The 17,967-nt window shown below is 45.4% G+C and overlaps 1 protein-coding gene across 5 annotated transcripts in view; it reads right to left on the bottom strand.

The window, feature by feature from the left end:
* meis2a (Meis homeobox 2a) overlaps positions 1-17,967 on the bottom strand; it is an 85,216-nt gene that overhangs the window by 54,447 nt on the left and 12,802 nt on the right. For all 5 annotated transcript variants that reach the window (XM_034111658.2, XM_034111659.2, XM_034111656.2 and 2 more), the window contains exon 7: positions 17,714-17,828. In XM_034111658.2, the coding sequence (XP_033967549.1) occupies positions 17,714-17,828 (115 nt within the window). The remainder of the gene's footprint in view (positions 1-17,713; positions 17,829-17,967) is intronic.

A 17,967-nucleotide genomic window follows, 5' to 3' on the forward strand; every position in this document is an offset into this window, starting at 1 on the left:
CTTAAAAAACAATGATTTATTTGAAGATTTTCAGTCTGGCTTTAGAACACATCATAGCACAGAGACAGCTCTGGTTAAAGTCACAAATGATATTCTAATAGCCTCAGACAAGGGACTTGTCTCTATTCTTGTTTTGCTCGATCTTAGTGCTGCATTTGATACTATCGACCATGATATCCTATTGCAAAGACTAGAGCACTTAGTTGGCATACAGGGAACTGCTTTAGGCTGGTTTAGGTCCTATCTATCTGAACGCTCTCAGTTTGTACGTGTTAACGATGAATCTTCCACGCAAACCAAAGTTAGCCATGGAGTGCCACAGGGCTCAGTGCTCGGACCTATTTTGTTCACATTATATATGCTTCCGTTAGGCAATATTATAAGGAATCATTCTGTAAACTTTCATTGTTATGCGGATGATACTCAACTATATTTATCAATCAAGCCTGATGAAATTAATCATCTAAATAAAATTCAAGACTGCCTTAAGGACTTAAAAACGTGGATGACCTTAAACTTTTTGATGTTAAACACGACCAAAACTGAAGTTATTGTACTTGGCCCGAAGAATCTACGAAACAAATTATCTAAAGACATACTAACTATGGATGGCATTAATTTGGCCTCCAGTGAGACTGTAAGGAATCTTGGTGTTATATTTGATCAGGATTTATCCTTTAACGCCCACATAAAATCAATTTCAAGGACCGCCTACTTCCATCTACGTAACATTGCAAAAATCAGGCATATCTTGCCTCAAAACGATGCAGAGAAACTAGTCCATGCATTTGTTACTTCTAGGCTGGATTATTGTAACTCTTTATTATCAGGGAGTACCAAGAAGTCAATCAAGTCGCTTCAGCTGATTCAAAATGCTGCGGCTCGTGTACTAACCAGAGTTAGGAAACGGGACCACATTACTCCTGTTCTGGCTGCCTTACACTGGCTCCCTATAGAACACAGGATAGCATTTAAAATTCTTCTTCTCGCCTACAAAGCCCTTAATGGGCAGGCGCCATCTTACCTTAAAGAACTCATTATACCCTACTGTCCTACTAGGGCATTGCGTTCCAAGAATGCAGGGTTGTTGGTTGTTCCTAGAATCTTTAAAAGTACAATGGGAGCCAGAGCCTTTTCTTATCAAGCTCCACATTTGTGGAATCAGCTTCCAGTTTGTGTTCGGGCGGCAGACACCCTATCCGTTTTTAAGAGTGTGCTTAAGACCTTCCTTTTTGATAAAGCTTATAGTTAGGGCTGATTAGATTCAGCCCCTAGTTTTGCTGATATAGGCTTAGTTTGTCGGGGGACATCTTACTTCTTCCTTCTCTCTGTCTATACCCGTGTACACTCATGTTCCGATTAACCCAGCTTCCCCAAATGTCTTTCTTTTTGGTGTCTATATACGCTGGGATCCGGAGTCATGGATGATCCTGCGGTCCTGTGTCCTGGATCGCGAGCGCTGGATCTTGAGTCGTGGCTGTGGTCCTGGATCATAGGTCCTGGATGGATATCCTCGTGGATTCATCTTCCTATTATACACACATGCATTTCCAAACATTTGGACTACCTATGTTGCAAATGTATTATCTTTTCAATTTACACACGGCATCTATTGCACGTCTGTCCGTCCTGGGAGAGGGATCCCTCCTCTGTTGCTCTCCCTGAGGTTTCTCCCATTTTTCCCTTTAAACTGGGTTTTCTTTGGAAGTTTTTCCTTGTACGATGTGAGGGTCTAAGGACAGAGGGTGTCGTATTGTCATACTGATATTCTGTACACACTGTGAAGACCACTGAGACAAATGTAACATTTGTGATATTGGGCTATATAAATAAACATTGATTGATTGATTGATTGATTGATTGATTGATTGTGTGTGTATTATTCTAAAGGCTGTGCGGCAATTTTGCACTGGAAGGCTCCGGCATTTGTTTCAGGGTAATGAAGCAAGAGTGTAGAGGCAGTGGCTTATGGAAGCTGTGGTTAAAGCGACTAATTACAACAGACCCCCCACAACCCCTGTCAGCCCAAACTAGTCAGGCATGTTCACCCGAGCTCACCCAAATGAAGAGGAGAGACCAACTCGTGAGGGTAGTAAGAAGGAAAGAGGAGTGGAAGGAGAACAGAAGCTAAGAGGCTCCTTTGGCCTTCTCTACCTTCGCACACCACTGTGACCCTCCCTCCTACACCCTCCTCTTACACCACCTCTAGCCCTGCAGGCTTGGCCTCAGAGAATGAAGAGAAAAGAAGAAGGGGATTTAGAGCCTCCCTTTTCCCTCTTTTTCTCCTCAACTTTTCAGCCAACATAAGCGGCGTTTAGCACATTCAGTCCCCCAAATGGCAGCGAATGAGAGAAGCAGTGGGGGCTCCTCTTTTGTCCGTCTGGTTACCCCTTTTATTTACTCTGGATTTACGAAGGGGTCTTTGCCGGCTCTGGGACCACATGCTCTTGACGCACACACACAATCTCTCTCACATACACACATACACAAACACGTAGAGGCTCTATTCACACCAGCGGAATGGCCAGCCCTCTGTGCTGACGGGGGATTACAGGTCTTCTGGCTATAACCGCATGCTAGCAATATGCTCCTCACTCACGTACATGCAAAGCAGATGAGTGCTAACGAGTAGAACATAATCCCTTTAATGATAAAACACACACTTGAGCGTCCAATTTCTAACAGTAAGTAACACACCGGTGTGACCACACACCATATGGTTTACTGCGCTCATTCAGATCCATACAGTAGATGAGGGCTCTAAACGGAACTCTTTTAGTGGCGCTGCACCACTGCAGCTAGTGTTTTACGCTGATTATTTCCTGATCTGTGCTTAAACAAGCAGCAGCCCCTTGCACCGGACCATAAAACAACAGCTTAGTAAACAGCAAGCATGCTGACAAATTGGTAGCGCTCAGGCCGGAGTCATTAACAGCCCTAAAACCTGTCAGAGCAATTACAACAAACTCTCTCCTTCAGCAAGTCCCCCTGCCAAACTCAGATGTCACAACCCGCCTCCTCCTTACCACCCCCTGGTACCACCAGGACACAGGCTACAGGTGAAGCAGAGAGGACATTTTGCTCAACTCTTCAATAGCTATGACACCAGGGAGAAATGAGGACGAGGCTCCATCTCAAACACAGCTGTATCTGCATCCTGAGTGCAACGACTGAGTGGTTCCTTTTGCATGAGAAGTAATGCGTAGTTGTCTCCCCCAAAAACACATCATTAAGTGTTCCCTTAAATGAAGTGGAATAAGAGCTTCTAATTAGATGGCTTTTTTCTATGTGTGGGGAAGCGAGGCAGTCAGGCAGTAAGAAAGGCAGGGAGGGAAGGAAGGAGGGAGGAGCTGGGGGGGGGGGGGGGGCAGTAGTTGCTCAACAACTCCTGTACCTCCCTCCCTTCTCCGCCCCTTCTCTAAGCCCCCTAACCCTGCCATCAGGCAGATATCTCTCTGTCATCCCTGGAATGCTGGAGATAACTATCGCCTCTCCACCGATACAAGGCCTCTCTCCTCTCACAGGCACAGCTTTGACCCCACTGTGCACATCCCTACCATAGAGGGCGAGGTTGAAGTGGAGGTAACGGAGAGAATGAGAGGGGAGGGGTGAGGGTGGAGGGTTGTAGCTAACATTTGTTTTTAACAGCCAGTCAGGCTATTTTACCTTTTAATCCAAAATAGGGCTGGAGCAAAGCCACCCTCCCCTTAGAAGGGTGAGGGAGGAAGGGTGATGGGGGGAGGCAGGCTGCCTGGTTACTGCCTTTTCTCCAGAGTCACTGACTACAACTCTCTTCTGCCTAACCCTTCAAATGTTTCACTGTGTGAAAAAAGGTATGCACACCGTCCAATGAACACATTATTAGTTTGATTAACCTGAGCTAAAACAACTCATTCCTCATGACATCATAATATCCAACGTGTAGGGGTGCAACATGACTACTCCGAGGTTGGTTTTCTATTCCATGGATATACATGTGTATCTGAATGCACAGAAAAGTGCTACTTTTACACAAATAAAATGATGTCAGCTGAGACAAGACTTTGCCATCCTAAGGGGGCTTTATTTGAGGAGGGTAAAAGACCCAAAGAATAGAGATGGAATAAAGATGTATAAAAGAAAGGAGGCAGGCTGTTGCAGATGTCAGGACCCAATTTGCATGAATGGCAAAGGGCTAAATTGCAGGGGATGGGGGAGCTACCCTCCACCCGCTCTTTTTGGGGGAACTAAAAGGGAGCTGTGATGCCCATGACTGCTCCTCACTCAGCAGACAGGGATCAGTGGCTAATGAAGGGCTTTGGGTCTCCACCAGACATTTCACACTCTCTGCCTCGCTGACAACTCCACCCCACTTCCCCCTGCACTCCAACACTACTGCTGTGCTGCCCTTAAACTCCAAATCGAATGGGGCTAATTGGTCTCACAGGTAATCGCAGTTCTTCTCTTGTTTCTTGATAAACAAATGAACCAACCTGCCAATGCACCTGTCCAAACCTTGTTTCTGTCCAGGTAGACTTCGTCCTTCTTTTTCCCCCTTACTTAAGGGTACAATGGAGCTATTCTTGATCTTAGAGCTTACAATGTACGCTACTCCCTCCATAATTTACAATTGTTATGAGAGAAAAACAGGACTGGGAGTCCACAGAGAAGCATGCCTACATGCTCAGGTTTGATGCTGCATTAAATATCAAAGAATAGGTATTTCCCAAAAGCAAGCGGGCGATGTTGAATTGAAACAAGAATGATCATTAGTAAAACAAGCTGCTTGCACACTTTCCCTTTGTTAAAATGACTAAGTTGCTCTACTTTGGAACAATAACGTTGTGAAAGCAGGGAATAAAGAGATGAGACGGACCAAAAGAAATGGAAAGCACGAAAATGCATGAAACTGTCTAATAGTGAAAACTGCTTTAGAATCCTCGCTATTGCAAGCAGCCATGTGTCGTCTGCCAGTCTTCACTGAATGTGGTTTTGTGATTCAGAACAGCTTACAGTGTTTGAGGCAATGTATGACAACAGCATCAGCGGTGATGCTCTACCCTCAATTACAATTCAAACCAAAACAAACATATCCCTGTTTGTATCCCTGAGAGCAGACAAAGACTTGGATTTACTGCAGACATCTTTGCCACACCTGATGGACAGTGGCATCAAAGTATATTTCAGCAGAGAGCTGAGGGGTTTGCAGAGTAAATGGATTTAAAGGTTTATAAATCAACAAGTCAACCATCAGATTGCAGCCTCTGCTCAGCAGCCCTCTCATCAGGCACATGCCATGAAGTTTTTTTCTTCTACTCGCTTTCTTTTTTTCCACACAAATGTCCTGGAGGCAGGGAACAAAGCGAGCAGAACTGATTACTGCGCTGCTGCCCCGCTCCGCCAGTCTAAACTCTGTTTGGCTTCCTAATGAGCTCACTAAAAACCCAATTCATCACCCATAACCCCTTCTCAACCTGCCTTGAAATCCCCCGTAGTGGGGGAGTCAAGGACAGTCCATTTGCAGGCTTTGGGCTGAGGTCAAGGACTGTGAGGGGTGGATATCAGCGGTCGGGGCAACAGCACGACCAAGGTTATTGTGACACTAGAGAAACTTCCTTTGGAGTTCCTGCAGGTTCTAAATGTGTTCAGTGTGCGCAATTCATTTCCTTTCAGCCAATCTCCTTCTTTGATCCTCACACTCTATGATTTCAATACATTTTTCCTATTTGCGCACAATGTGTTGTTTTTTTTACTCTTTACACTAACCTCCCTCATCCCCTACGCCCCCCTTTTTGCCCAATACCAGCGGTGTCCCAGCCTGAGCGGAGGAATGTCCGGCTCGATGGCTGCAGCAGCGGGAATGTCCCGTTCCAGTCAGCGTTCGCACCAGAGATTTCAACTTTAATACCCCTTCGTCCCATCCCCGCAAAGACAGGAATTTGGTGGGAAGGGAATGTAGTGGGATGGGGGGGATGAGAGAGTAGAATACAGTTCATCTATTAAGGATGGGGCAACGGAAGAGGGAGATGTGTACAAAAAGAAAGAAAGAGAGGATATTGGAGGGAGATGACAAACAGCTGAGAAGGTAGAAAAAGAGAAAAAGAAGGGAAGGAATATATCTTAATGAGGAGGTGGATGGGTGTTGGTTGGAAGGGAGGGGGTCAGAAACATAGAGGAGGGGGATGGAGGGTTGGGGTAAACTCCCACAGTTCCTCATTACATGGAGCTGAAATGATCCTCCTGACACCTGAGCTGTAACCAAGAGATTACAGAATTGATGAATCCCTGGTTTAAAATGCAGCTGTTTTATTCTGCTTTAGTAATTAATTCTTTTTCCGATAGTGTATTGATTAAGCGTAGCCCCTGATAAAGTTCAAACTGAGTGAATCCCTGCGGGGCTTTGGCTCGGCCTGCTCTGGAGAGTCAATGAAAACTTCCTTCCTCCACCTGCATCTCTCTCTCTGTCGGCGCAGTTTACCCTCATACATTAGTCAGATCTGTGAGGAGTGAGTATCTGACTTAGCTAATACTTGCTTTGTCTGGCCTCTTGCTAATACAATTCTCTGTTATGTTCATACTATCACACCTACACAAATGCAGAGGCCCTTTTAACACAACTCACAAAAACATTAATCTTAAAGGGATTTTTTTTTCTGGCATACTGACTGAAACACTACATGTTCTCTTGGATACAGCTCTTTCACCTAGCAGCTGATTCCTCTGCTTCCCCCTCCCTCGCTCTCATTCTCACCCTAACAAGGAATCATCGCATACACTGCGAGTGCCTCTCCTTTCACAAAACTACGCGTTTTTCCATACATCTGTGAGTGAGTCTGATCAACAGAGGGTAGTGTGGGTTTCTCCAGGGAGCCAACTAGCAGAAAAATCAGATACAGCTTTACAAGAGAGTCAGACGCTCATGTCTTGTCAAGACCCCTCACCTACTGGCTCCTTTACAAGTCAATAACCAGGGCCCAGTGTCCTCCACTGGGCCCTGGTACACATTTGCCTTGTTCTATAGGAAGCAAAGGCAGAGGGGAGCCCACAGCTACATTTTCCATGGTGTTAATACTGGATTATTCTGTACAGTATTATGAAGATAATATTGTATTTCTGCAGTGAAACTCATGAGGAAATATATTTCCACATCCTAACTGTGCTGGGACACTACAATTATCCCCAACACATAACATGGACTCCTCTGTCATTCCTGTAATACATAGTGACACATAATTGGTGACCCTGTGAGGACGGAAGAGCCAGTTAAAAACGTTTTCCAATATTAAGAACTAATGAAAGAGTGAATGAATTATGAAAGGAGAAAGGAACAATATAATTAGAAGGGGGAAGTAGTGCTTAATACATTTACTCAAGACCATTTCCTTTCGTTAATGGGGCCGCAGCATGCAGAGAGAGGGTTTTGACGAGGCAAGTATTGACTGTCCGCCCTGCTCCTTAAGGTAAATCCAGCAGGTCATTTCATTAAGGCCCAATTCCATGGCACTAATTCTGATTCTAGGGGCTTGACAGCTGTTGGAAGTGGAAATTGCTATGGCAGAAAAAGTGGAGCCTATTACTGCTGTGAAAAATACAAATTGATAAAGCCTTGGTTCACATTACTGCAACTCTGCCTTGCCGACTGTTCATAAGTCTTATTCTTTGCATTCCTGGACCTCAGCTTTTGGTTTTACACAGCAGTATCATTTTAAATAATAGTCAAATGTAACAAATGCATGCAAATAAAAACATGTCCGCGAACAATAATGTACATTTATTTTATATTAATTTACCAAAGATTTTTTTTATCTTCCAAACGAGGTATAAGCCATTCTCCATCACACTATGGCCACTGTAGGCGTCCTGCAGTGAGATGGACCCGACTCACAATGCAGGCTCCTTATCTTCTTGGCTTGCAAGTTAATAACATTACATTACATTGCATTTAGCTGACGCTTTTATCCAAAGCGACTTAATAAGAAGCATTAAAGTTCCAGAAGGAAGAAAAAAAAAGCTGTTCCTCTGATGCTATTAATTAGCAGTGCTCTATAGCTCTCAGCTTTTTGAAGCTCTCCATCTCCTTTTGTTTCAGTCTCTTTTTCCTTTTTTTTGGAAAGGCCTTCGTTATTGACTTTTCGATTTCCCCCCTCACATCCACCCCCTGCGCTCGCCGTAGCACCAGAGCTTCTGCAGCAGTGCCCAACCCCAACGATACCCCCAAGCCCACTCTCCGGAGTGCTGGTCCAGCCCTACAGCTCCCACCAGCCCACCACTCACTCCTAACGAGACCAGAATCAAAGAGAGAGGCCCTTAAAATATAACCATGGGTATAATGAGGGTGCTCCAAAGAACAATAAGCATATACACCAAAGGAGAAAGGAGAGTAGGAGTACAAAAGAAAGACTATAAGACTGCTGGCCTGAAAGTGTTCTTGAGAAGCGAACAACAGAGGGAGGATGAGAAAAAAGAAACAGAATGATACTTTGCTTTGGTAGAAAGGGCAAAGGGGCACAGCCAGTGGTGATGGTAGCCAGGGCCACGCATCTATCCGACCACATATCTGAACCCAAAACAACAAGGGGGTCTGCCGCATGCCTCTGGAGCCAAAGGGAGCACGACTAATTTCTGCACAACAATAGGCCTGGATGGGCGCCCACACAATGGCAGGTGCTTTGAATAGCAGCAGGGCCCTTGCAGCAGGGATCTTCTCCTCTCTCACTCCGAGGGCTCGGGCTCTGGCTTGTGTAACCTTTCATTTTCAACCGGGCTTCCTTTTGACTCATAAAGGATGAAAATGATCTCATGGGGGGTGAAGGGGGGTTGGGGTGCGAAGGAGTAAGAGACGGCCAGGCCTGTGAGGCACAATCCAGATCAGATCAGTGCTTTTTTTGCATGTTATCTACCTCCTTTTTCTCTATCTCTAATGGTTTTTTTTTTTTTTCTCTCCCTCTCTTTCTGTATTTACAGTATCTCTTTCTCTTTATTCTGCTTGTCTCACTCTAACTCCACTTTTTTTCCACCTAATTTTTTCCATCGACTGTTGGTCTGTTGTGTTGTTATTTTTTCAGTTGTGTTTGTTGTGCTGCTGCTGGGCTGTCCTGTAGGCCATGGCGCAGTGGTAAAGGCAATTTTCCCCCCACCTTAAGAGCATTCTTTCCGGGGTCACAAGGTCAGGCTTCACAGATGTCTCCTGCAGACACTCAGTTGTCTAAGGACTGCATCCCTGGGAGTAAGCATTTGTTCAAAACAATGCAGCCCCCCTCCTTACTTTGGAAAATGTTAAATGTTTTTTCTTTTTTTGTCTCTCTTTTTCCTACCTCTCTGATTTCATTGTTTTATTTTTGAATGAAGCTATGTAGTGAGGGTAATTTTTCCAAGGTGGAGGTTTTTGTGTTTAGATAAAGAGAGAAAGAACTGATAGTGGTGTTTTCTGGCTGCTTTCATTCTTTTAAACAGTCCCCGTCTCCCTAAGTTTCCTGCAATTGTTCTAATGGGGCCTTAGTCATCCTTGCCTGATGGCAGAGGGAAAGATGCTTTTAAAGGTCTTAGTGTGTGTGTTGCCATGGGAGAAAAATGAAAACATGTAGTAACTGTCCTGAAATTCACACTGAGAGACAGATATAAGAAGCCCCTAAGTAAGCAGGACAGAGGCCAAACAAAGAGCGACCCTAAATGAACAGAAAGACAATATTTGAACTACAACTGCGAAGCCTCAATCTCAACAGAAAATGTATAGAAGAGAACTCCTTTGCCAAATGGCTTTCATTAAAAATAAATCAGCTAGGGGGCGGAGCGGGACACTGGTAAAAGAGAGGAGATTGCAGCATTTAACATGGAAGTTCTGCCTCAGAACATGGAAAAGTGTGTAATTGGAACAACATTTAAAAAAATCCAGGCAGTGAGCTATCCCTGAATATCTTTCTCCTTTTCATCTCGCTTTTCCTTGTTCCTTTTTCTCTTCCTTCGTTTTGATATGGTGTTTTGCTTCCCCCTCCAAACATCCTCTCTGTATTCTGCAAATTGATAACCCTCTAAATGAATTATGTTAAATGCATAATGAAGGTTTTCTCAGCTTCAGCCCTGCAGCCAGCCAGGATGGAGCTTCTCGTTTGGCATGTTTGATTCGTTTTGTTGCGCATTTAGCCCCAGTGTTCCTTCGGAGTGTTCACTGCTTGGGGCATGTAAATAAGAAATTATCCTTGCTGACTAACATGGCTAATACCTCCTCTGGGGTAATCAAAAATTATTAGACGCTTGCTTCCAATAAACATTAGGGCTCATGGCACTAACCACTGTCAAATCGCTCACCTCCGCCTGCTCCCCAATAGCCATAAAATGGGTGAACAAAAGTGATCAGGTGTGGAAAAAGCACTCTGGCTACGTTGAAACTGAGACACTGCGGGACTTCTATTATGCCTAAAAAAGCAGCCCTTGGCTTTAAGAGTCATTAAAGCATGTACTAGAGTGGGAATCAGACGAGAAAATGAGCTTATCTTGCATAATGCCCTCAAAAGCTTTGCATAAACGTGAAAGATGTGCGCGTGAAAATCAGCAGCAGAGAGGAAGAACTCGGGATTGTAACACACTTCCTTTATGATCCTCCCACTCTCTTGGATGGCGGCAGCATGGTTAAAGCACTACCTGTAGGGTATAGCTGCTCTGCCATGTTCCAAACATGCTTCAGTGTGTAAACCCTGGTTTACACACGGGGAAACCACACAGCAAGTGAACAAGCTATAGCTGGCCTTGCTAAGCCACTCTACTCAACCGCTTGCTGTCTCTGGGAGGGACCTTTTCTGTGATGTGGGGTTCGGATATTAGGGGGAGGAGAATTGGGAGGGTGGGGGTGGTGGAGGAGATTAAAGAGCCAAGGGAGGCAGAAGAAAGGAAAGAAAGTAAAAGAGCACAAGGCCCATTGGTCAAATACAAAGGGGGAGAGAGGGAGAGGACATTTGAAGTCAGGGTTAAACTCCAAATAAGCACACCTTAAACGGGCCTGTGTAAGCTGGCAGTCAGGGTTTTTGGACTTTCCCTGCAGGTGTGCCTTTGACAGACTTGGCCTCCATAACCTCTCTGTGATCTAGAATGGGGCCCGGGGTTGGACACAGAAGAAAACCAATGGCATCTTGCTGCCTCTGCTTCCCATTCTACGCCTATTACATTTACACACGCATGCTTAAAGTCTCTGTAAACACACATACAGACACAAACACACTGCCAGACAAGCAGAAAACAAATCTGGTGAGGACATGAGCAATTGGATTATCACCTCTTAAGGTGACTTCTTGGCTGACCCCCTTCAGGCAAGCCTGCTGAAACAAGACAGAACATTTCCTGGGAAAACACTCTCCCTTTAAAGAAGTGAAGCACTGTCATCCTTGTGAAAACACAGCGGCAGCAGCATTAATGGACGAGGAAATGCCCTTCGGGGCACACGCTCAAATCCCTTTTAGACGTATTACATCAGACCCTTGTGCACTCCTCCTCATCAACACATGCACTGGAGTAATCAGCAAAGGAACATGGGTGTGTAAACCCGATGAACTGACACAACAGCACTGCACTCAGCTTTGTTTTTGGCCCAAGCCTTTGCATAAAAGAGAGAACAAGTCACTCCCTCTTTTTCACTGTCAAGAATACTTCCCTGAAACACCTTCTCTTCTCTGCTTTTTAATTATTCTCAACTCACTCACAGATAAGCCAATCTTCATCTACTTCCCATAGAAAGAGAAGAAAAGAGAAAAAGTGTCCCCCCAAGCTTTCCCTTAATGGTGCAAAACAGACATTCCCCTCAGCTGCTGTCAGAATAATCTGGGTAATTCTTTCCCTATGTTCTCCAAACATTAGTTTGCACATTAGGCTGACCCAGTTAATGTGCCTTTCCTGCTGTGTCGGACCCAGTTCACGGCCAAGCTAGGCCAGGCTGGGTTGGGCCGGGTCGCACTGGGGGCTTGTTCGTGATTATGGACCAGAGGGACCAGGCCCCAGCCAGAACTGAGAGAGAGTGGAGAGGGAGGAAGAGAGGAGTGGAAGCGATAAGAGGAAAAGCGGGAAAGCATGAGCTGCAGTGTGGATGGAGTAGTGGTGATGTTGTGGGTTCAGAAGTATGTTACTGGAAGTGGAGCCGACTCTACTGGCAGCCCGCATCCCTTTGCAGTTCCTTTGCTTTCCTTGTTTTCACGTGTGTTTTCTCTCTCATCATCTACAGACTCTAAGAACGTAACACAGGGTCAGGAGAAACACAGAGAGACATTAAAAAAAGGAGGAGAGAGCGGAAGGAAGGAGAGGGCTGAGGGAGCTGATCATTCTCTTTCATCACATTTTGGACAGGGGCCAGGTAGTCTGCGGTACCGAGCGCGAGACAGAGATGGGTGAGAGAGGAGAGGAGTGTGGGGGAGAGGGTGAGAGAAAGAGAGGTAGAGGAATAAATGGAAGGAGAGGGAGAGAGAATATGAGAAAGGGACTTATGGAGAGAGGGAGAGAGGGGATGAGCCTGAGAGCAGAGCCCCTTGAAACAGCTTGAAGTGCAGCAGCGCTTAAGTAAGAGTGCACATATGCCCACACACACTATGTCTATGTGTGTGTGTGTGTGTGTGTGTGTGTGTGTGTGTGTGTGTGTGTGTGTGTGTGTGTGTGTGTGTGTGTGTGTGTGTGTGTGTGTGTGTGTGTGTGTGTGTGTGTGTGTGTGTGTGTGTGCGCACAGGAGAGTGACAGCCATTCCCGTAAATGCCCGTGAATGCTGAATCCAGCAAGAATCTGGTGTTAGAGCAGAAGCAGGGAGAGATCCATTTTAAAACTATGTGCATTAACTATACTTTTCCCCATAGATTAAGCACTCCACATGAATAATTTAGCCTCTCTTATGCTAATGGGATCATGAAAGTATCCCCTCCGTACCGTGTTTTCTCCCCCTCCACTGCAACACTTCTCAGCTTTCAACAATGGCCCTGCCCCTTCCCAACAAACCATCAGACAGACACACTGCACTGTTTTCACAACAGACACCTGACTAACATGGAGCTGACATGTAGTGACAAGGCTAAAGTTGCATGAGGTAGCCTGTTCTCCTCATTAGGCAGGTATATTTTGAGCTTGCTTTCTGTTGACGTGCAGTTGACTTGCTGACACTGGCAGAGATATAGCAGGTTATAGTTTGAATAGTTGGCTGCACTTGTTGTAATGTTTACGAGATTGCTGTTGCCATTGAGCTGGTTGTGTAAAGGGCTATGGTGGCCAACTGCTCCACTTACATTCTGCTGAGGGCATGTGTGTTTTCTTTCGAGAGGGGAAGTGGACATATCCTGTGTGTTTATGTGTTTTTCTGGCCTTTTTTTGTTCGGCCTCTGCCATCACACACTAAAATATACCCATGCACGCATTTACAACGCATACACACCCTTGTTGCTTCAGCATTGTTTGGTGGCGAGGTGGGGGCACTGTGTAACAATTATCAGTGCTCCAACAGCTGGGAGTGAGAGCCATGAAACAGCAGGGCTTGGGTCTGCTTTATTGTTTATCTGTTGTTTATGGGCCAGTGTTCAGCTTTAATTACTACACTAAATTAAACTCTAACAGGCACTTAGAGGGAACCAGCTAACACACGCACATGCACAGAAACTCACCCACACACTATATACTTTCTATACACAGACACACCTCACTGATCACTCCAGAGATGGAGTATAGGCTACTAAAATGCATCAAGGCTTCCATCTTGCGTTTAGCACAGACTCTGCGGATCTTTCTGTTGTGATTGCATCTCCTTTATAAATGTTCCTCACTAAGTGTGGGTCTTCTTTAGCCCTTAGTGTTGCTGTAAGAAACGCCAGATTCAACAGGCCTTGTTCATGTTGGCGCTCTCTGGGCTGACCCGGGAGTCGTGTCCCCACCAGGACTGACACCCCTCTGGTGAGCTCAACCACAAAGACCTTGCTGAGTGGGGCCCCTGGTCAGGGCCAAGGGAGCTCACCACACTCCCCATGCATACACACACATGTACCACAATACCATCAAGCGCAGCATGCTCCCTTGGAGCCGAACACTCAAGCTATCCCTCTCTTCCTCCCTTTCTCTCCATCTCAGCCTCTCTCAGTCCCTCTGGGGAGTCCGTCTATCCGCAGAGCGTGGGGATTGTTCAATTGCTGAGAAAATGTACAAAATGCTTTCTCCTCTCTGCTGCTGAGCCTTTCCCATTTACAGTAGAACCGTACAGAAAGCCCCTTTGCTCACCACTCAACATGTCAACGTGGATTTTGGTCTTCATGCATAGCTAATAATTACAAGTGTGGACTGGAGCTGAGGCACGCACGCACACACACTCAGACACACATGTATACACATACAGCAAGAGGGGGGAAGCGTTACCTACCATGCTGAATCAGAGTTGGGGATTTACAATTCATGACTGAGTGCTTTTGACTCTGCTGTGTTTGGTGTGGGCAAACGTGCAGAGTATTTCATCACGCCGCTCCATCACACTTTGGATGTTTAACATATTACGGAAACCTGCTTGGAAATGACTGCTATCTTAAGGCATGCACATTTGTCAAGTTTAACTCCCTGCAACTGATGTCTCTGATGTTTCTAGATCAACTAGCTTGGAGGAGCTCCAAAGGACTGTTAATCAAAATGAAGTGCGAGCAGAGCCAATGACGTTATTGTGTGTTACCTTCTGAACTATCTCCCGTAAACGCTGAAATGTGTTTATCAAGCTGGAACATAGGGAGTCACTCTCTAAGAGTCAGTAAGTGAGAGTGCAGAATTTGCCCTGAGGGTGATAATTCATATTTTCTTTTTTCGGAGGGAAATTCTGAGAAAAAGCACCCAAAAAAAAGTATGTTAAGAGCGGGGGTTGGGGAGAGGTTACAGATCTTAGTACTGAACCGAAACCTTTTTCATATGTGTCAGAACTTTAACTGGCAATCTTTACTCACAGCTATGAGCATGCTTCACCTTGGTTTACTGCTTGACAATAAATTATTCCACAAGAGGGGCGATACATATTTGCGCACTTGTTAAATAGTTTTTTGGCAGAGGTTCAGAGCAATGGTCAATGCTGAGATACAAGCCGAAGATTTGTGGAAGTGAATTCTGCTCATAGCAACCACCCTGAGTCCTGTATGTACAGTACTAAACGGTATGCGAGTGATACTGATATTTATACTTCTGTACGTCCTCTAAGAGCAGCCAAATGAAAATAGAAAGTTAAAACCTTTTATTCTTTAATCAACACACTGATGTTTCTCCCATCATTTGAGGTTTTTTTCACCCCCAACACCTTTTAAAGATGGAAGATGAGAAGGGGAGTTAATGTTTGCCTTGGCAGTTAAAACCAAAAAGCACTGAGGGCCTCACGCACTCTCTCTCAGTCTCCTCCCGCTCCCATCTATCCTGTCTTCCTCAACTGATCCACATCGTCACCCCTTTTAACAGGGGCCAAGCTGTTAAAGACCCCATTACTGAAGTGAAGCACACATTTCACATTTTCTCTGTGGACTTGAGTGTGGACGACACATTTTATGTGGAAATGTATTGAGAAAGGAGGAGAGTTCATGCGTGGAGTGGAGTGGAGGAGAGAAGGGGGAAAAGGTGGAGAGGTTGGGGAGGGAAGGCTCTTGTCAGAATGGAAGGGCCAGAGTCGGGAGTCAGCGAGCGCTTCAAGCGTTAACGTAATTGCAAGAATGTGAAAAATGAGGCGGCGGGGCTCCCGAGCGGAGCGAAAGGTCAGAGCATGCCTCACACAAAACAACTGGCTGGAGGACGGCCTCATTAGACCATTAAATCAGCTGCCCTCTCTCTTTTTCTGCTTCTGCTTTTTCTCGCTCTACATACTTTTTCACCTTCTATACTCTTTTCACCTCTGTACTTCAATGTCTCTTGCTTCGCCTTGTTTTAAATCTCTGCGTTTATTCTGTGGTGCTTGCTTTGTGGGTGTTTTCACGAAACATTTAGCCCTCTTAAGTGTGGGTCAGGCCCTGGCCCTGATCTAGTCCAGGCCTATCTTGGCCCGATGCGCGTTGCTGTACCGTAACTGTCTTTGGCCCGTATTGATTCGCTGTTACTGGATACGGTGGGGAGAGGAGTCGATAAGTGCTCTGTGGATTACAGGTCACTTGTACTTATGTGTGTAAGATAATCAATAGGCAGTGCATTTCTTTCTCTCGTGCCCCCCGCCCCCCCTTCCTCACTCTGTTGTTCCTGCCGCCTTCATCTCCCATGCTACTTGTAATTGCACAGATGAGTGCAAAAACTCCACTCATGCTGTTTCTTCTGACCTGCAATTATGCAGTGTTTTTACATAATATTATTACTACCAGATATCCAACACTTTATTTCTTCTCTTTTTCTTCTCTTTTTGTTTCTTTTCCTTTTATTGGCCCACTATGGAGCGGCAAAGAACATGGTGATTTATCCCTATTCTTATTAGTGTAATTGTATTGTAGCTCATTTCTCCATTATGCTTATATTGTCAAATAGACATATCCTGTTGCTTAGCCAAGGCCGAGCTATCATCAACAAGCCTGTGATCCAACTAGTCCTGACACAGCCAACCACAGAGATCTGCTGTGGCCCCTGGTCTGTGGTCAGTAATGGTTCAACTGCTGCTTCTTTCTGAAGAGGAGAAAATGATTTAAACTGCCCCACCACAGACAAACATCCCATCGATACGTTTGATCGCTTATCGTTAAAACGATAGTCTTGAATGGGACAAGACAAGCGGCCTCAGTCTGTGAGCGAGCCGTTATAAGTGTGTGTCTGAGTGTTTGAGCCTGTTTGTGTGTGTCGACAGCGTGATGAAATGTCATGCAAAACCGTGGACACTGCCAGAGGGTACACACGGATACAGACACACACACACACATATTCTTCCGCCATTGAAATTAGATCTTGCTGCATTCAAAACAAGGGGAAGGCAAGAAAGGAAAGGCCAAGAGCTTATCATCTGTTGTCTTAGTGCAGGCAGCAGTTGCATTTAATAAACAAATGTAACCTCACAATGTTTTGATGCTTGTCCTCGCATATGCTTCTATTCGTTTACATGTCAAATTTGATATGGACCGTGACAAAAACACAAGGCAGATAGCTGAGACTTGCACAAGCTATCTGTAAAAAATTCAAATACATTTGTTTTGAAATGCATTATTACAGTTGGCAGGTCGTGTAGTAGATAACAGAAGGCTCACTAAGACATTATGAGTGGCTGTTGTGTGAGCGAACTTGATATGCTTTAAATGCAGTCAAGAACTGGCAGAAACATAGTATTAATCACCAGCTGTTGTTAGGCTCTCTAAATAGCAACATTCTGGAAAGCCCTTTACTAGGCTGGTGTATGACAGTCGCTGTTGCTTGCTTTTGAGAGCGAGTGTGATAAGCAGGTTCATTTTTCGGTGTGACTATGTGTTTACATGGACGCCATTCAAAAAGCAGGATAATCCAGTGTGCAAAAGAAGGGACTGGGACGTATATGTATAGAGAGATGTGCCATCTATTCAGTGTAGATCTCACATTAAACAGGGTTGAAGGGAAGTGTTGGCAACTCTACCCATGCATGATGATTAATATGTCCTGCATGGACCTGCTCCTGCTTCTATGTATGTTTATGTCTCCGCGCTTGAGTGCACAAGGGTGTGTGTGTGTGTGTGTGTGTGTGTGTGTGTGTGTGTGTGTGTGTGTGTGTGTGTGTGTGTGTGTGTGTGTGTGTGTGTGTGTGTGTGTGCCCATTTCTGTGCTGGCTCACCTTGTTCGCTGCTGTTGTCACCGCTCTGTGAAGCGTGTCCCCCGCTGGAGGGCCCCGGTGTGCCGGCGGAGTGTGTGGAGGTGGCGTCATCATGGTCTCTCCAGGAAGCTGGGTTCTGAGGTTTGAGAAGAGCGGAGCGAGCGTGGGATCCATCCATCCATCCGTGCATCCATCCACATTCCCCATCCAAACCGCAAACCAGGAGCAGAGAGAGCAGGGAGGGGGGAGAAGGGGAGGAGAAAAGAGAGAGAGAG

The sequence above is a fragment of the Pseudochaenichthys georgianus genome, chromosome 22 (genome assembly GCF_902827115.2).
Source record: "Pseudochaenichthys georgianus chromosome 22, fPseGeo1.2, whole genome shotgun sequence".
In the NCBI taxonomy this organism is placed as follows: domain Eukaryota; kingdom Metazoa; phylum Chordata; class Actinopteri; order Perciformes; family Channichthyidae; genus Pseudochaenichthys; species Pseudochaenichthys georgianus.